General features: G+C 42.1%; 1 protein-coding gene across 6 annotated transcripts in view; it reads left to right on the forward strand.

Moving 5' to 3' along the window:
* The window catches only part of LOC134543342 (disks large homolog 5), a 43,963-nt gene that overhangs the window by 19,335 nt on the left and 5,262 nt on the right, over window positions 1-19,366 (forward strand). For 4 of the 6 annotated variants that reach the window (XM_063388305.1, XM_063388308.1, XM_063388306.1 and 1 more), the window contains exons 13-26: window positions 1,361-1,511; window positions 2,615-2,737; window positions 3,683-4,513; window positions 5,697-6,008; window positions 6,799-6,968; window positions 7,321-7,503; window positions 7,580-7,748; window positions 9,875-9,998; window positions 11,961-12,177; window positions 13,080-13,244; window positions 14,166-14,290; window positions 16,429-16,651; window positions 17,777-18,015; window positions 18,512-18,738. In XM_063388305.1, the coding sequence (XP_063244375.1) occupies window positions 1,361-1,511; window positions 2,615-2,737; window positions 3,683-4,513; window positions 5,697-6,008; window positions 6,799-6,968; window positions 7,321-7,503; window positions 7,580-7,748; window positions 9,875-9,998; window positions 11,961-12,177; window positions 13,080-13,244; window positions 14,166-14,290; window positions 16,429-16,651; window positions 17,777-18,015; window positions 18,512-18,738 (3,259 nt within the window). The remainder of the gene's footprint in view (window positions 1-1,360; window positions 1,512-2,614; window positions 2,738-3,682; window positions 4,514-5,696; window positions 6,009-6,798; window positions 6,969-7,320; window positions 7,504-7,579; window positions 7,749-9,874; window positions 9,999-11,960; window positions 12,178-13,079; window positions 13,245-14,165; window positions 14,291-16,428; window positions 16,652-17,776; window positions 18,016-18,511; window positions 18,739-19,366) is intronic. The other 2 variants (XM_063388309.1, XM_063388310.1) reach the window with 1 other exon arrangement.

Raw genomic sequence — 19,366 nt, forward strand, 5'->3', positions numbered from 1 at the left:
GATATTGGCAGTCTCTTCATCGGCTTACTCAATTTCAAACAGTTTTCTGTTTATTCACGATCATTTCCCGAAAAACTATTCCAGTCCTTAAAATTCTATTATGGACAATTCTTCGATTTTGCCAGACTGAGAAGCGAACTTTCCGTGATGAATTCTTCAACAGAATTTTACAAGAACAGCGTAGCCGAGTTACATAAATATTTGTACTTGAATGATTTGCACGAAACTCTTCCCGAAGCATGGAAACTTATTTGTTTGGTGTTGACGATTCCGACCACTAGTTCATCTGCAGAAAGATCCTTCTCTGCCCTGAAGAGAATAAAAACATATCTCCGTAACTCTCAAGGGCATTCGCGGGTCTCAACATTGTCTTTGTTATCAATTGAAAAAAAGTTATTGCAAGACCTAACAAAAAATAATTCATTTTACGACGATGTGACCTACATTTTTGCGAAGAAGAGCCTTAGAATTCAGCTTATGTATAAGTAGTGATTGAACACTTGGAAACGTTTGGTATTTTTAGAACTAAAAACATTAGTGCTCAGCTTTCCTTTAATGACGCAGAGATTTAAGTTGATGAGTGTCGTCCATCTTGGCGGAGCGAGTCACCACCAGGCTCATCAAATCTGAGGGTGAGTTTACTTCCACTAAGGCAAGGATTTACATCCACTCGTAATAAATTAGTAAATAAACATTATAAACCTTTTACTAAAACAAAATTCTCAATTCCTTATGCATATTAGTTTTCTGAACTGTCTTCTAGTAGTAAGTTCGTAATGTTTTAGTAATTTAAGTTAAAATGGTTTAATGCATTGCTTACACATCCAATCAACCCACGCCTCGCCACTGATTGACACTACACTTGAATTTTAAGTATTCCTACTCAAAAATTTTTTTTAATGTGTCTACACATGACTAATGTCCACAGTGAATGTATGAGTACACACTTTCCGTGGCCATTTTGCTGTATCAGAAGTCTTCAGTATTACGGCTGTGAAATTTTTTCGTGGATATTGGGTATGGATATTTTTTATAATCATTGCTTCATTAAAAATAAAATAGGCTGTTTAGTTCTGGATTTAATGATTTAATGTATTGAGTATAAATAGTTATGTTTATTTTCAAGAAAAGTAGGTAATATGAATTTCTACTACTGTTTTTTCTTTGTTGAAAGGGGGTTTACTATACAAAGGTTTTAAAGTTTTAATGTTCTTGCCACTTAAATGGTGTAAGTGATGCATTCAGAAACACTTGAGCACGAAGACTTGGTTACTGGAAGGAGCAGAGTGGAGGTGTTGGCGAGGAAAGAGACGGCGCGGAGGTGGTAGTGCAGTGTAGGTACTGGTCGGTCGGTCCGCAGGGTGCACGACTGCATCAGCCGCGTCAACAACCTGGACTGCAGCAACGTGAGCAAGCGCATGGTGCTGGAGACGGTGCGGTCCAGCAGCGGGCGGGCCAGCATGGTGGTGCGGCGACGCAGGATGGCCGGGCGCTGCCTCTACACCACCCAGGTCTGTCCTCTGCCCTCTGCTTCTCATACGTACTAGGCCTGTGCGAATACTAGTGTTTTGATGCGAAGGCAATATCAAATCAAATTTGTAAAATATTTGCAAAGTCACATTGAATTGAGAATATTGTTCTCGGCAAAGCTGTGTTGACTTATTTTATAAAATAAACGATTGAAGTAAAAAAAAATCTAACCTTTGTAATGTTTGAACTGATTAAATATTATATTAATATTGAGCATTCATAAAAGCAAACAGTGTGACACCTTTTGATTTTTTCATGTAACCAAATTTATTCAAGCAAACCATATACAATACAAAAAAATAAATATTTTCATGAGCTAATGTTAGGCTTCCAGTGTTTTAAAGCTTTGCAACAAATCCAAAGCTTCACATTAGATGCGAAGCTTCAAGTAAAATGATTAACAAATTTCCTTCAAAGTCAAATCAAATATTTTAAAAATCTTTGATTGATTTGCTTATTGGAAGCTTTGCGTTTTGCGTAGGCCTTTACTTACTTCAGTTATCTCTTCCTACTTTTATTCTTCTTTACCTCTCTTCATGTTTCTACATTTTCTGTTACCTTTCTCACTTCTCTGCCCCCTGTCTCTCCTGCACACTCCTGTCAGTCCCCCGTGTCACTTGTGAATGTGGCCTCGGCATTACCTCCAGTGTCACTCGCTTGTGTTCAGAAACTAAGCAGCGAATACTTTTAAAGACTTGCACCATCGCACGTAATGCAGTTTATCCCTTTTGAAATAAAATTCCTTGAAGGAAAAAAAATAAGTTTTTAATAGGAGTTTACTTTTTCTTAGGTATTGTTTTACTGTACAGTCATTTATAATTGAGATTTATTTTGAATTTAGGGTTAATATTAATTTTGAAAGTGAGAGTTGAAATATATTTAATTAAACATTAACATATTCATCTTTGGTTGTGATATATTTTCTTTATGAAAAAAGCATTTATTTTTATAAAAATCTTGAGTTTGTATACAACTCATTCTTGCAATAACAAATTTTTATCACAAATTATCTTTCTCTGGATTTTCTGGAAAAGCTTGCATGAAGAGTTTGCCCGTACTGTAACAGCGTCCCTGTGTTGTGTAGCTGCACCTGAGCATCAGTGAGCACGGCCTCACGCTGGAGACCGGCATCTACATCTGCAAGATCGCCCCCGGCTCGCTGGCGGCCAAGGAGGGCAACCTGGCCGTCGGAGACCGGGTCATCAGCGTGAGTGTTGCTCGGTCCCAGGCCGTCCCAGCGTGGTCGCACGGCTGCAACACCGTGTACCGTGGCTCGTCTTGCCTGCAACGATACCATCCTGCTGCCAACCTTTGCAGCAACCAACTTTCTTGCAAAAGACCAGGTCAAAGCTCAGAAGGAACTCGTTCGTTTGAACGAGTTCCATTCGTGTGGTTCCTTTTTGTTTGGAACACGTAAGAAATCCATTCCAATTTTAACAGAGGAACGAAGTTCTGAACTTTGTTCCTTTCTTTCACGAACTGGAACGATTTTCAGTTACTTTTGCATCAGTAATTTCTTTGTAATTTTTTACTTTTTCAGTTAAATGTTTTATTATTTAAATAAAATGTTTAAAGTACCTATTTATTTTGTAGCTGTGAAGACTCTTTATGCATATGATCTTGGCTGTGCAATGGCATGGCAATTGTTACTATCTTTTATCTTTTTGCTCTCGACTATTGTTAATGTAAATTATTTTTGAAGTGAAAACTTATATGGGAAGGTTTGGATCGGGAGTAAATTCATGTAAGTCGTCATCGACATGGTCACGTGATGTGTTAACGATAACACTATATTTGTTCCTATTAGTTTAACTTATTGCACTTTTAAATCTTAAATATACAATTACTGTGCGGTAAAAAGTGAGTATAAAATATATTAATATTCTCACATAGCTATATAGTTTGAATAACGTAGAAAACTGAGTCTTTGTAGCAATATAACCTAAAAATTAAGATCATCATTATTTTTTTTTTTAATACCTTAAAATTACTATGCAATGCGTATAATATAGTAATTTAGGAGTTACTTCACTAACGTGATAAAACAAATTTGTTGTGTGATAATATTGTAAAAATTGCGGAAAAGTTTCCCCTTGTCGGCAGTCCTCACGACTGTTTGCATGCAAGTGAAGGGCGGGGTGCCCGGGCGCAGGTGAACAACAGGACCATGGACGGCCTGAAGGACGCGCGCGACGCGATGGCCGTGCTCAACGAGCCGGCGGACGTGCTCACCATCACGACCCTGAAGACCCTGTCGTCGCCGACCGGCTCCACCTCCAGCGGGGACGACGAGCGGGGCTGCTTCAGGCGCGGCCTGCCCCGCATGGTGAACCGCAGCTCGCAGACGGAGGACCAGCGCCCCAGGTACGAGGACTACGCGGCGGAGCGCAAGTACGCGCCCGCCAAGCCGGGGCCGGAGAAGAGCGCCGGCCCAGGCGCCTGGGAGATGATCCGCGAGAAGATAGACTTCGTGCGGCACCGCAAGGAGCGCAACCGGGAGGCGTGCGAGGAGAAGAAGGAGCCCACGACGTTCGAGCAGGAGCGGGACGCCATCGCGGAGCTGGACCTGGTGATAGAGAGCGCGGCGGAGCACCGCAGGGTGGGGGCCAAGCGCAGTCGGCGGCGGGCGGGCAAGGACGGGGGCACGTGGCCCAAGACGCGCAACGGGCCGGTGCTGGAGCACGCCACCGGGACCGTGCTGCACCCCGCGAGGCACAAGGAACGGCTGCCTCTCTCCGTGCTGCTGGGCGACCCCTCCAAGTACCCCGCGGAGGTGAGCCACTGCTGCTCCGAGCGGCAGCCCGTGCGGCTGGTGAGCATCACCCACGACCGCTCGTCGTCCTGCGGCAACGCCGGCCAGCTGTCCTTCTCCTCCGCCCCCTTCCAGGACTCCTGCGACAAGAAGGAGCGGGACCGCCTCAGCGCGCTGCTGCCCTCCGACGCCAGCATCGACTTCTCCGTCAAGTCCGGCGGCGGCAAGGAGGTGAGCGCGCGATGTCCTGCCGGCACCACACTTCCGCTGTGCTTACATTACGTGTAGATAAATGACAAAACCCTTTTGAGAAGTTATAGTTATTATGTTTTCCTGATTAATGTATTTAAAATAATCCTGCCCTTGATCTACACACACCTACAGTTAACTGGATGGTCTTTTAGCACTCAATGTATCCCACATAACCTCAATGGTTGACATTGATTGTTACCAAAAACACTACAACCTCTGAAAGTTCCATGAAATAGTTAATATCAAGTATGTGATGTAACTTTTACTAACAGATAAAATATTTTATAAATTATAGGTAGAATAAATAAATAATATGTTAACTCGGATTCATGGCTTGTAATCATAAATAAAAATATTAAATCTCAAAACCATTGAATTATGCATAAATATGAATATTTTATTCTGATCACTTCAGATATTTCCCATAAGCAGCACCCACGAATAAGCCTTGTACCCCTAATATTATGAACAAAACTATATATAGTATTGTTTAGAATAAGCCCCGCACCGACAAGTACTGAGTGAAATTAATTTAATTCTGAAGACAGTAGAAATAAAAATGTTACATACATAATTTTAGTTGCTAAATGTAGAGCAAAAAAATATGTCATGTATCCATCAAAACACAAAAAAAAAGGTAGAAAGAAAGACATTTAAAAGGTGTACTTAGCAAAAATCATAAGAAAATTTCAAAGATAACATGATGAGACGGTGCACTCGAACAAGCTCGCGACACTAATAATGCATGTTTTACAAGATTTGTAACAATGAATATTAATTTCAAGACAAATTCGTCAAATTACAAAAGAAATTAAATAGTGCAACATTATACTATTTCAAAATATCATAGCAATAATGAAATTATTAAATCATGAAAATTTTTTGGCACAAAAAAAAAGTGCAATAGCTGTACATGCACACTTTTTTAATTTGGAGTCTTCATTTTTTAGGTCCTTTAATAAATGAGTAAGCTTATTACTGGCCTAGTGTTGCTCTGCTTGATTTTTTTGAGCAGGGATAGTAAGTAATACCAGTAATAAGTAAAGTTTTATAGGTGTATTGAGAACACTCTAGTTAAATCCAAATTAGTATCACAGAACATGTTTGAGACTTCTGCTGCAGTGTTATTGAGACCTGAGTGGCTACATGAGGGTGGTTTCAGGTGATGGAGTACTACGTGAAGAAGAAGGGCAGCAAGTACCCGACCAGCGACAGCGAGAACAACATGGACTCGTTGGCGTCCTCGGGCCACTCCCACGGCCGGGCACACTCGCAGCTGTATGTGCCTCCCGTGCGCTCCCTCCCGCACTACCCCTTCACCCCGTTCCCCCTGGCCCACCCGCACCCCCACGCTCATCCCCCGGCCCCGCGCTACCCCTCCCCCACCCTGCTGCCGTCGTCCCCCAGCGGGGAGTCCCTGGACACCAGCGACTCGCGCTTCAACTGCTTCGAGCCGTACAGCCCCTTCTCGCAGGTCAGTCGGTCCCTTCATCCCTTCATCCCTTCATTCCCCTTCATTCCCCTTCATTCCTGTCAGTTTTGTGGAAGTTAATTTCATTTTAACTGATGTGTTGCATATATTTTTTAACGGTTTACCTTTTTTTTACCATTTTCTGTCTGTACTTATTAACACTGCATTTCATCTTATCATGCACATGCATGCAACAGATAACCAGACTCTGCGTGGCACCCCTAACAAGTCCGGGCTGTGAAGAGTGCATAGTGTTGTTTGCTTTTGTGTAAAAATTTTCCTACGGCGACGAGGGTCAAAACAAACGGTTATTAGTTGGGATGTTAGTTTGTGATCAGATTTCCAAAAGAAAGAGGCCATTTTAATACTGAACTTCACTGTCGGATGTGTGAAACCAGGTTAAACAGCAGTAAGTGAAAAAATGATTTTGTATTGCCCTTAATTGTATTGACTTTAATTTCAGGAAATTGGGTTTTCTTTGACTGTGCATGCAAGAAAATTTGTACCTTAACACTACTGTTTTTACCAAAATATTTTATGGTTTATTTACAGTATTTGAAGTTTTAGACCCAGCCAAACTGTCTGGTTGAAAATATAGGCTTGTAAAATACAAAATAACATCAAACTAATATTCTGCTAAACTGTTAAAAGTCCATAACCAGTTGTGAAATGTAAATATTTATTGTATTTCTCATTAAATCTGTGTGATACATATGTATATAGAAGTTTTTTTTGTATCTTAGCAGTATAGGTTGAGTGGCATCTTTCAAAATCATTGTTGTGGTGTTGGCAGAACTCCCACCACAGCCACTCTCCGTCCGCTGACATGCACTACCACAGCAAGCGCCCCATGCTGTCTGCGCACTCCCACCCGGGCTACCGCGGCCACGAGGAGATCTCCATCGGCTACCACGGCTACGAGGGTGGCACGTTCCCCCGCAAGAAGGAGAACCCAAGGATAAGGCACGCCACGCTTGTTTCCTGTGTGCTGTGTGCCTCTCCGGCTTGGCGGCGTGCCGCACTGACCGTTGCCTGTTGGTTTCCGTCGAGGGCAGCTCCGTCAGTGTGGCGGACCGTCTTAATTGGTCGTGAGGCCCAAAAGCGAGATTTGCTTGCAGTTTTGTGATTGGAAATGTGCTTCTATTAGATTGGAGTAGTGACCTTGTAATTTTAAGGTGTAATTTGTAATATATTGGACCCTTTCACTTTTTTACATAAAATACTTCATACCAGAATGTTCACGTGTTAAAAGCCTGTAAGAACACCCAACAGTGAGATGGACTTGTCTAGTGGTGGGTGGGACTGATGGTCGCAGGATCCCGTCGAACCCGAGCGTGACGAGCAAGAGCAGCGCCGGCAAGGTGTCCACGGGCAGCATGGAGCGGGCCTCGGAGCGCGGCAGTCCCATGCCCACCTTCCACGTGGAGGTGCTGAGCACGGGCCACCGCGACGCCAAGCAGCGCAACTCCCTGCCCCCGGACTACTGCTTCGCCCAGAAGTGAGTGTCCCCCCGGCGGTCCCCGGGGAGAGCCACCAGGGGCGGGCGGGCGGGTCCCGGCACACCCGGCGTGTAGGTACGTGCCCTGCGTGCCGTGTTACAGGCCGCTGCCCGGGGAGCTGCGCCGCGTGCACATCGACAAGTCCGTGGAGCCCCTGGGGATACGCATCACGTGCGTGAAGAAGGGCGGCGTGTTCGTGTCGACCGTGGCGGACCACAGCCTGGCCTCGCAGGTCGGCCTGCAGGTGAGGCTTGTCGCCGTGCGCTCGTTCCAACAAGTACCCGGAGTGTTTGGACTTGGAAATATTCTGTGCAATTTAGTGTATAGTGTTTGAAACATTTGAATTTTGAACTTCCCGCGCTGCTTGCTAGCAGCGCCAAGTTTTTCAAGTTGGCTGCCTGCCAAGGCAGGTAGCCCTGCAGCTTCCGGCAACGAAGCAACAGTTGTTGTTGAACCATCATGGCGGTAAGTTGTGCTATCGTGCACGCTTGCTGCCAATCGAGTTGTTTGCGAGTGCATCAGCATTAATTGTATCGTTTTTATCTGGATTTTACAGTCTTGTACGTCTCTAGACAAAACATGGAGGACCGAGCTTTTTTGTAAATTGTGTTTTTTAGAAATTATATTTAAATACGAATTACATAATGATGAAATATTAATAATGTTTTTCGATCTTACCGCCACAATAATAAGCTTTTTTTTTTCTTCAAAGATCGTTTAGGCAATTTTTAAGTGAATGCATGAGTTAAAAAGACACAAATAATAATAAGTAAACAATTGATTTTCTTGGTCTAACCTCAAACCGAACACTCATTTGGCTTACTGTTGCCTATCAACGCCATCCACTGGAGTAGCTTTGGTGTTGTTGTGTCGTTAAAGCAGTTAGTCGCTCCCAATTTGAAAAATAAAATGGTATTATTACTCGCCAATAGATGTCAGGTAGAGTCATTTATGTTTAAGTTGATTATCGATAAAGTTGATTATCGAAAACACGGATAAAACAACATTTTCTAAAAATGAATCCTAGCTAGATCGATTTATCGCCCGCAAAACTCCCTGCATACTAAATTTCATGAAAATCGTTTGAGCTGTTTCAGAGATTCAGTTTATATGTATACAGTACAACCCTGTTATAACATTCTCCAAGGGACCAACTTAAAAAAATGTTATAAGCAGGAAATTATAAAATTACATCTTCACGACAGCTACAGCACTCTTCTGGAGGGGTGGAGCAAGGAGGGGCGGAACAAGGGGGGGGGGGAAGGAGGGGAAGGCCGTCCAGCACGAACAGCGCTAGCTGTCCGCTGCAATGTAAACATCTGATGTTTGTATATGCGTGCTGTATTTTCTAGCTATGGTTTCGCTCTAAATTATGACTTTGAAGGAAGGGATACTGCAAATTGTGGCAGTTATCAAAGCAAATTTGAACGTTAAAGGCGGGAATGTTGAAATTTTAATATTGTTACAGGTGGGAAATTAAAGCATTGTGATAAATGGAGAAATGACGGGACCATGAAATTATGGGGTTATAGGCGGGAAAATGTTACAAACGGGAATGTTATAACCACGTTGTACACACACACACACACACACACACTCTCTCTCTCTCTCTCTTTGTGTGTGTGTGTTTATATATATAAAAATTGATCGTTTAAAGATATAAGATTATGATGTACTGCATCAGACCCATTAATGTATTGAATATGGGCACAAAATAATTCTGTTACAGGTTCACTACTCTTTGTAAACAATAAAAATATTATTTTGAATTTAAAGTATTTGTTTAAAATGAATCATGTTCATTATTCAAGAACGAAAGTTTTGCTGGTAATGCGAACTGATCCCAGAGAATTGGGAGGTGAGGCATAGCCCCTCTCAATCTATAGTGTCCATGGGCAATATTGTATAATAGCCCCCCTACAATTAAGGGGGAAAGGACAACCCCCCACGAAAGGTGAAAATTGCGCTAATATTTTTAGTAGCCGGTACGGATTGTGGATTGTGCTTAGTTGTGGTGTGTATCTTCTATGGCATAGCAAGTATGTATAGTATAAATTTTAAGATTCCCCTGCTCACAATGTACCATGGGCTCATTCCCTGATCATTTATTATTCAGTTTGGTAGTTGACATTTTGTTTTTTAATTCCTGCAGATGTAGACTGCACATGCTATCTGCACAGTGATAAATTGATGAACCAGACATCCAACAGATTGTTTGCCAACACAACTGCCAAGAAGGTACGTTGTGACAAGTGGATCAGTAAAGTAACCTGCGTCGGATGACGTGCTCGCACAGTGTGGCTCCAAGAAGAGACCGCGCCGGTGTGGCGGTGAACTGCAGGGAGCGTGTGTGTGCGTGCGTGCGTGCAGGTGGGAGACCAGCTGCTGGAGGTGTGTGGCATCAACATGCGCAGCGCGACCTACCAGCTGGCCGCTAACGTGCTGCGGCAGTGCGGCAACTCCATCACCATGCTGGTGCAGTACAGCCCCGACAGTGAGTCCCCGGTCGCAGAACATCGTCAGGGTTGCCCGTTAATGTCGGTTCACGGAGGATAATTTCACGTGATGACGTCCTCTACAAACAGTTGACAGAACAGTTCGCGTGTAGGTTTTGCGCTGCCGCTGTCTCTCTCTTCTACTCGGACGCATCGGCCGATGGAGTGCAAGAGAGACAGATGCGTCACAAGCCGATCGTGCCTCTCTATCGCTTGTTCCGCGCTCTCACTTGCACGCCAGGCTCAGGCGGAACGTGACAATGAGTCATGCTTTTTCGTGCGTGCAGCTGGCGTTCGTCGATTTATGAGACGTTGTCACGTCAAAAATTAACTTGCCGTGATTACTACTTCAAAACTTACTTTTTTTTTTCCTCGACATAATCTCCGCCAATGTTTATGCACTCAACATGTCGTTTTAGTAGTGCACCAATACCAGCTCTATATAATTAATTGGGTCGCTGTCTCTGCCACATTAGAACACGTTGCTATTTTAATTCAAGAAGTATTTTTGGACACTCGCCATCGCTGGTTGCACTATATGTTAGTGATGGGTCGGTCCCAGTTCCACCAGTTCTCAGCAAATTAACTGGCCCAGAGAACCCTAAATATGTTGGTACCGATACCACGGAGAGTATAATGGTGAAAATACTAGAGACTCACGGTTAAACGCAGTAGTATATCGCCGGCGACCAACACGCACACTTCTTCTTAACTTCACTTTAAACCCCATGTGACAAGTGAATGATTCACAAAAGTCAGTCTCCACTTCCCTTTCTTCACCCCCTCCCTAGCTGCTAGCCAGCCCAAATGGAAAGATAATGCCAGCAGGAAGTGTCAAAATATAAACAGAGTCTTTGTGTCGAGATCCTGAACCTTTTTTTGTCACTGTTTTCACTAGCAGACAGGGATCTTCATACAGTAGACCTATAGAAAAATAATGTAACAAGCTGTTTATTATAAATTCAATTATTTTTAATTGGAGATTATGCTGTGTATTCGTTCGTATAAAAAATAAATTGGTAATTGTTTTTAGTAATTTATATAATTTTTTAAGTAAAAATTAAGTAGTAAGAAGTATATCATCAATATCAGAAATTCATTGAACTTTTTATAGTTGACTAGGTCCGAAAAATTTTGGTATGAACTAAAATGATAAAATTTATTCTTTTTTATCATAGAGATAATTTTTATTAATTTTTTTACCTGTATTTTAATGTTACATGTTGTAATGGTGTATTGCCATACACGTTATTTATTTTGGTATTATCACAATTCACTACAAAAATATGTCTGGTCATTAAAAAAATGGATTTTTAAATATGTTTCAATAAAATAAATTTTTTTATAATTAAACATAGAATTTATTTAGTTATTAAAATAGTACATTTTCAAAATTTGTATGTTTTTTGGTAATTAATTTTGTGTACATTTTTCAAGGGACCAGACATTTTAACTATTTCTATGTAATTACATATATGGATTACAAGAAGAATATAATTGTAAAGAAATGGGTGGTGGCATCACTAAAGAATGGTGTTTCTCTGAAGTGAAATTTACATTTTGAAAGATGAGTTGTGAAATTTGGCACTCCTTAATTTAATATCTAACTACTCTAGGATCAGTCCCTGGAATTTTTATTTAAGTTTTGGTTTCTCTGTAAGCTAATTATCTTTATGTCAATTCGTTGCTGACTTGAATTTTTAGTCTGTTTTCAAGTAAATTCTGTTAATTTTTCTATCTGTCAGCCCATGGGCGGTTCAGATGCTCCACTAGAGAAACTGTGGAACACAGTTCACATGTGTTGCTGACGACAGTCTGAGAGGTATCAGTCAGCGGTGCGTGCCGCGCTGCGCAGAGTACAGTGTGAGAGGTGCGTGCCACGCTGTGACGCTGTGATGCGTCGCGCAGAGTACAGTGTGAGAGGTGCGTGCCACGCTGTGATGTCGTGCCGCGCTGCGCAGAGTACAACGACAAGGACGCCAGCTCGAGCGGGGACGAGGGAGCGGGCTCGCGGTCGGACTCGCCCACGCCCTGCAACTCCCCGCTGGCCCCCCACAAGCCCGCGCCCCTGCGCACGGACGAGCTGCGCGGCCTGCCCCAGTCCGCGCGCAGCACGCTCACGCGCAGCCAGGTCGCCCAGGCCGTGTCCACGCTCACCCGCCAGAACGCCACCGCCAGGTTCGCCTCTCGCGCCAGTCCAGTCACCACGTACCTGAAGACATTCATACTTCATGCTCAGAGACCCGGAACAATTCTCGGGTTCAATGAACTCCGGGATGGACTCCGATATCCTCTACACACTCGGGTAAATGCCAACTGATCGTTGGCTGTTGACTTGTGAGTCGTCTCGACCGGGTGGCCTGTGATTCGACACTTCTACGAGTGAGGGTCTCTAAATGGCCCTCAGTCCTTCAGATTAACAGTGAACCAATGACAGAAGCAGCACTAAGGTATAAATATTTGAATGTTAGCAAAACACGAAATGAACCCGCAAATTTTCCGAGTTTCTATTCATACTGAATGCTTATTAGATTTAAAACATCTTATAGGACTGTGGAAGAAAAAAACACAGTAACCCTTATTAATAGTGTACTGTGTGATGAGTTTCCTCTGTAAATGTTCTGACCTAAACTGTGCTGAATATCCTCAGCTTCCCGTAAAGTAACCAGGGTTCTTCAGAATTATAATGCGTTTGAAAGTCTGCAACTTTTCTAAGACAGTAATTACATAGTTTGCTTTAATCTCGACCGTGCTGATGTACTTCTTTTTCGATGGAAAAAACCAATAATTTGAGCTTTATTTAAAACACCCAACATAGTCTAAGTTATTTACGCACATATTCAACCGCACAATGCAATGTGCAATTTGTTTCTGAACTTAATATTGACGTAAATTGTGGTGTGACCCATTTGCAGGAAAATACTGTGTATTGTGCTGTGCCAGAAATTTTTGTTATTCTCGAAGTATAGCGCAGTGTTTTATTTTAAATTAAATTGATTTGAAACTCTGATGGTATCTGTTGGTGGTTGGACGTCGCGCAGGGTTGCGCTGGTTGAACCCGCGAGTGTGTGTTCCCGCAGCAGTCCGGACGACCCCGGCAAGTCGCCGCTGCACGAGCCGCGCTACTTGTTCATGGAGACGCGCAAGTGCAGCAGCCTGGGCATCAGCCTGGTGGGGGGCAACGCCGTGGGCATCTTCGTGCACAGCGTGCAGCCGGACTCGGTCGCCTGCGCCTCGGGCCTCAGGTGAGCTCGGCGTCTGCTTCCTCGACGCTTCCTGGCAAGTGTTCATACGTATGACCTTTTTCCTGGCTGCAAATCATTATTGTATTCTTCACTAAAAAAACATATTGAAATAGGTTTCAGTTTTTGAACGCTCTAGAACATAATACAAAATGCTCTTGAAGATAGGGATTTCAAACGTAAGATTATCTTAAGTTGTATGGAATGTATGCAAGGTGATTTTCAATATAGGCCAAATTTTAAATGTAAGTAAGGCCTCAAGTAAATGCAAATCGATTGCAATATAACTATGAATGAAATAAAAGGTAATCATAAGTATAATTCAGATTGCAAATAAAAAATGATTTTAAAATAATTTAAAATGGCTACATATGGCTTGACTTTATGGGAAATAATGTTTATATTTTTAATTTTGAGTCTCGGGAAATTTTTTACTTTTAGGTTTTGAATTACACAGTACAAATATTTTATTTATTGAAGTTAAATAACATTACCTATATTGTTTTTATTCCAAAAAGGACAAATTGTTAGTGTAATTCTGAAAAAAGAATATTATAATAATAATGTCTTCATTTTTGTTTCATTTTACTTTCAATAAAAAAAAATACTCTAATTCACACATCTTGAAAGCTATCTGATACTAGTGATGGGCATTATAAAACAATATTCTAATATCAAGCGTTAGGTTTAAAGTAATACAATAAGATGTAATGTGAATGCACACCCTTTTTCATTATTTATTTCTCTTTCTTCCTCTCTTTTCTGTTCTCTCCTTTGTTCTTTCTCTCTCTCTTTTCTCTCATATTTCTGCTTGCCGTTGTCTTGAGCTAAAAAGGCCATTTAACGTGTTTTTTGGAAGAGAGGGTTGTATACTTGTTACGTTGGGAATGAGTGAGCGTGGCGAGGCGTGTGTGTGTGCGGCAGGACGGGCGACCAGATCCTGGAGTTCAACCACACGGACCTGCGGCGCGCCACGGCCGAGGAGGCGGCCTACGAGCTGGCCAAGCCGGCCGACAAGGTCACCGTGCTCGCCCACTTCAACCTCCAGAGTGAGCCTCCAGTCCCGTCACACAGTGGCGTCCCGTCCGGAGATAGCACTCCTTTTCAAGTTACAAACCTAATGAGAATTAGTTTTACACCTAATAATATTTCAAAATTTCATAACGTTCTCACAAAAATACACCCTTTTTTTATTACAAAAAAAAAATATTAGTTTTTTTTTAGGGTTGTGCGAGAATGAGATTTAGGCGTCAAGAAATTTTCAAGAAAGAAAATATTTTTCTCGCGAGAAATGAGACAAGAATGAGAAATTTTTAAATAATCAAGATTTACTGTAGATATCACTTTCAAAATATATTGTTCTGTACATAAAACTGTTTATCATATAGAATGTCAATTTAGTTGCCTGTGCACAACTGACATGCACCACACGTTATGTAAGCCTACACTAAATTATAAATAAACATTCACTCACTTAGGTAAAAGTCTAGTAGCTAAATTGTTAATTGTGGTTCCCGTTGACTTATCGCCACTTTTTGTGTAATACTGCCACACTGATATGTCCACATCTTCCATTTTACCGTAAAATCTAAGTTTAATTTGACAACAAAGTTTACTTCTGTTAAACTGTTATATTCCCGCAACAATTTTTTTTCCGCTTGGTTACGCCGCAGTTAGAGATAAAGCAATATTAGGAAATTATTCTCATATTCCTAATAACATTTTACAGGCGTCACATTATTTATTCATACCCGCAAAGTAGCTCGCGTAAACAGGAAACTCTGGTACTGTAATGAAAACAAAGAAATTGATACTAGGGAGGCTTTGGCAGGATTCATTACTCGTGACATCTTACGACAGAGTGAAACAAAGTTGGAAAAGGAAATGGGATGAAAAAACTATTTATTCTGCCTTTTCAACGGGTTTGAACACACACATTCACGTATTTTACGTAATAAAAGGGCGTGAATTGTTCTGCGTGTTCATTCCATTCCTTTACATTCCAGTCCATTTAAAAATCACATGACTTGCGCAGTCTTTTATTGGATATGAAATAAGAAACGGAATAGCGAAGCAGACTCAGTCTGGCAGCATGAACACCATTCCCTTTTGTTCGTTAAAAAGTAAATTTTGTATTTTGCCGTAATAATCAACATTTCAGTATGCTATTAAACATTACCGAACAAAATATTAAGACTAAATTAAAGGTAATGCTTTTAATAACTTTACCGTAATAACGTGTATGTAAACAAAACCAATTTTGTAGGTTAGGTTCGAACGTATTTTATTATGTATTACGCTTACGTAATTTAAAAATTAAATACGGCAGTTTTTCTTTTAGGATAAATTGGAATTTCATATGACAGTTTTTATTCACAGTTTCGGTTATTGATAAAGGTTTTGGATGGTTGACTATCGGCTAGTCTAATATCTCTTAATGATAGCATCATGTTTGCTTTGTGTTCCGCCAAATCATTTTTCGTCCAAACAGGCAGACACGTTTGTTATTTTTAAAACATTTAAACTATAATAATGGCAATGTGTGTGTAATGTTAAACATATAAAAATACAACTATCAATATCAAATTTAGTTTCCATACCAAATTGAGTTGTTACCGGTACCAAAAAATTTCTTGTTTTTTTCGAGAAATTATTTTTCTCGTTCGCTGTTCGAGAATGCAATATTTCTAGAAATTTTTCTCGAGGTTCGAGATATCGCACAACACTAGTTTTTTTTTACTGGTATCATTCAGTGCACATTCGGAGAAAATAATTTGTCGCCGGATTTTTCACATTAAATTGAGCGCATTTGTATCAGCTGTTTGGCTATTTTTGTTTGTTGTGTATCTGTAGCCATCTACCTTGTGTTCCCTTATCACATCCAACTATGGAGTTAGTTAAAAAATAAAATAAGGTTATTGTGAGCCATATTTGTTACGGGAAAGTCGAAGCACAAAAACAGACATGTAGACGACATGTAACTTTCACCAAGACTGTGTTTAATGCAACATCACTTCTTCCAAGGTAATACACAAATCAGTACCACCAACTAAACATAAAGACAAGTTCCCATACATGTCGAAATTGACTAATACCAACAATATTTGGCACAGTTTTGCGCCGTGTCTGAGAGGCGGGTGGCTGGCAGTAAGTGTGCAGTGTCGACGGTGGGGTGCGACGTGCGCAGGGTACAACGAGGTGAAGGACAAGCCCGGGGACAGCTTCTTCATGCGAGCGCAGTTCGACCGCGTGGGCGACCTGGGCGACTCCCTGCAGCTGCGCTTCCGCAAGGACGACGTGCTGTACGTGGACAACACCATGTTCAACGGCGTGCCGGGCCACTGGCGCGCCTGGCTGGTGGACGAGGACGGCCGCCACACGCAGTGCGGCATCGTCCCCAGCAAGTACAAGTGAGCGTCCCGACCCGACCTCCGTCATCACGCAAGGTGGAAGGATTCGATTCCAGCGGCGCCCGGCACCAGCTTGTATCTGGGCGGCCGTCTTCATTTTTTACTGTCCTTCGTCGGACACACGAGCGAGGAGAAAGTTTCGTCCTGCATCCAACCAACAAACAAACAGATAAACACTGTGACATGTCATCGCTCCGAAATGAGAAATATACACAAATGGTCCTTTTTTAAAGTCACTGAACATTCCAGGACCAAAAAAATTAAATTTTTCTGCACTCTTTAAAGTTCTCAAATAACATTTGTTGTTTTGAGTGGTATTTTATCATCTTTATTTCTTTATTTCTTGACAGAAAACTCACCATACATACATAAACAAATAAAGAAATTGAATTATCCCTTAAAATCGTTTTAAGAGCTTAGGAAATTAAAATACTGTGCTAAATTGTAGGCTATGCAGATATTCCAATTTTTCAAATACGAATTTGAATGATAAGCTATTCATATTCAATTTGACCTCGAATATTAACACTTCAAAATAAAATATTCTTTTGCTTTTTTGTTTAATCTAGGATATATCTAAGATTATTAGATTCAACAAGTATAGTGTTTTATACGGGCAAACTATCTACACAAAGCACTCGGAATCTAACAACGGGACCAAGAACATTGTGCGACGTTTATGCGAGAATTTGTGTTCTTCAAAAATTTGACGTCCTAAAATAACGGTGAGATTAGATTGTCTCTGGGTGCGACGATTACGCCGTAAAACACGGCAATTTGATTTCTGAAGAAAAGATCGCTCAGAGCTGTGCGTTCTATTTTCTTCAGATTGCGAATCTTATGTTTTTTACCGTATGAATAAGCCAAACAAATTTTTTTGATTAACATACATATTTTACAAATTATCCATAAAATTTAAAATCAAAAATTTGTAACGTTAAAAAAAATTTATATTAGATATTAGCATGAGGTTAGGTTAGACGAAACCAAATTAATGGTTCGTCTAGTCAAGTGTTCACGATATAGAATAATGTTAGCATGGTACAGTTAATGATGTGTCTGTGCTTGGTCGGGCGCTGGCAGTGGCACGTGTACAGGAGCGTGTGTGCACGGCCGTGCCCGCAGGGTGGAGGAGGAGCTGCTGCTGCGACGCAGCCTGGGCGACATCGAGGCCGACGCGCGGCGCGGCACCACGTCGGCGCGACGCAGCTTCTTCCGGCGCAAGAAGCACCAGCGCAGCTCCTCGCATGACTCGAAGGAGCTGGCCAGCTTCTCCAACATCAACCTGGGCTGGTACAGCGACTCGGGCAGCCTCAACGAGGAGGTGGCGCTGTGCTCCTACCAGCGCGTGCAGCGCCTCGACTGTGAGTGCCGCCCTCCTCGCTCCAGCGCTCGCCTGGAGCCCGTGGGTGACGAGACACCACCTCGCTCTGCAGGACGTTGTTTTCACACCAAGATCAATGGGTGCTGGGACTAATCAATGGTGGAATTAATTCAATTTTTTGTACCATCATGCTGATGGCTTTGTGGGCCTAACTACCTTAGACCTGTTAAATGTAAGCATTAGTGTTGGGTCGATTTTGATTCTGGAATAGACCGATTCCACTGATTTCAGAGTCATAGTTTTTGGAATCAAATCTGGGTGATTTTTCCCTTATACCACAATTTTAAAAAAGGAATTAAATTATTTTTTTATTATTATAAGTGGCATCAAACTCGAGTTGTCAATATTTTATGTAACAGTGCACTTTATCACACACGAGAGCAACTTCCTGCCCTTGGGGCTGTAGCTGCCTCGTGCCTGTCCCAGGCCCACGGGTCTGTCCTGCCCTCACACGTGTGCCCGTGTCGTGAGCGCAGACCCGGTGTTCCGGCCGGTGCTGATCGTGGGGCCGCTGGCCGAGTGCGTGATGGAGAAGCTGACGCAGGACTTCCCCGACAAGTTTGTGCGCTGCACGCCCGAGCCCATCCCGCACTCCCAGGCCATGATGGAGAAGGGCATGGCGGAGAACATCGTCGACTACCGCAAGAAGGGCTGCAACTTCGAGTGCACCACCGTCAGCGCAGTCAAGGAGATCTGCGAGAAGGTACGTGCTCATGACAACACGTTCCCTTTGCAGCGTCACTTCAGAGCGTTCCGCCCGCATGATTGTCACAGGTCCGGGAATTTTGGTACTAGTCTTCGACGGAACCCAGATTTTCATACTTCCCTTTTTAGGTAGTATTTCTCCCCCAGCAGTCTGTGATTGAAGTAGTAACAGTTAGTTTTGAACGATTAAACAAATTATAGTGACCAAAATTAAAATGATAAACATTTGTTACTGCGAACATTATTTCTGTTACAATTTACAATTTTTTATTGCAGAAAGTATCTACTAACATGAACAAATTCACTTTGTCCTAATTCTTATTCTCAGTCTTTAACTTTGGGTAAAAAAATCAGTTAAGCAAATAATCATTTTAATTTATGCGAAAATCACAGAATTATTAACTTGAAAAATAACATTTGATCAATAAATAACATGTTTGTTCTTTTCATAACAAACTTAAAAAAAAAATATCATCATTTGAAGAATATTGGCTTGACAAGCACAGGCACGCACACAGCAGTCCGAGCACTGACTGACTACTGAGGAGTGGCTCACACCTGCCCGGCATGATCGCCTCGCCAGAGGAGAGTAGCGAATGAAAGTACCGGGAACTCCCGGTCGTGAA

The sequence above is a fragment of the Bacillus rossius genome, assembly GCF_032445375.1.
Source record: "Bacillus rossius redtenbacheri isolate Brsri chromosome 9 unlocalized genomic scaffold, Brsri_v3 Brsri_v3_scf9_2, whole genome shotgun sequence".
Lineage (NCBI taxonomy): Eukaryota > Metazoa > Arthropoda > Insecta > Phasmatodea > Bacillidae > Bacillus > Bacillus rossius.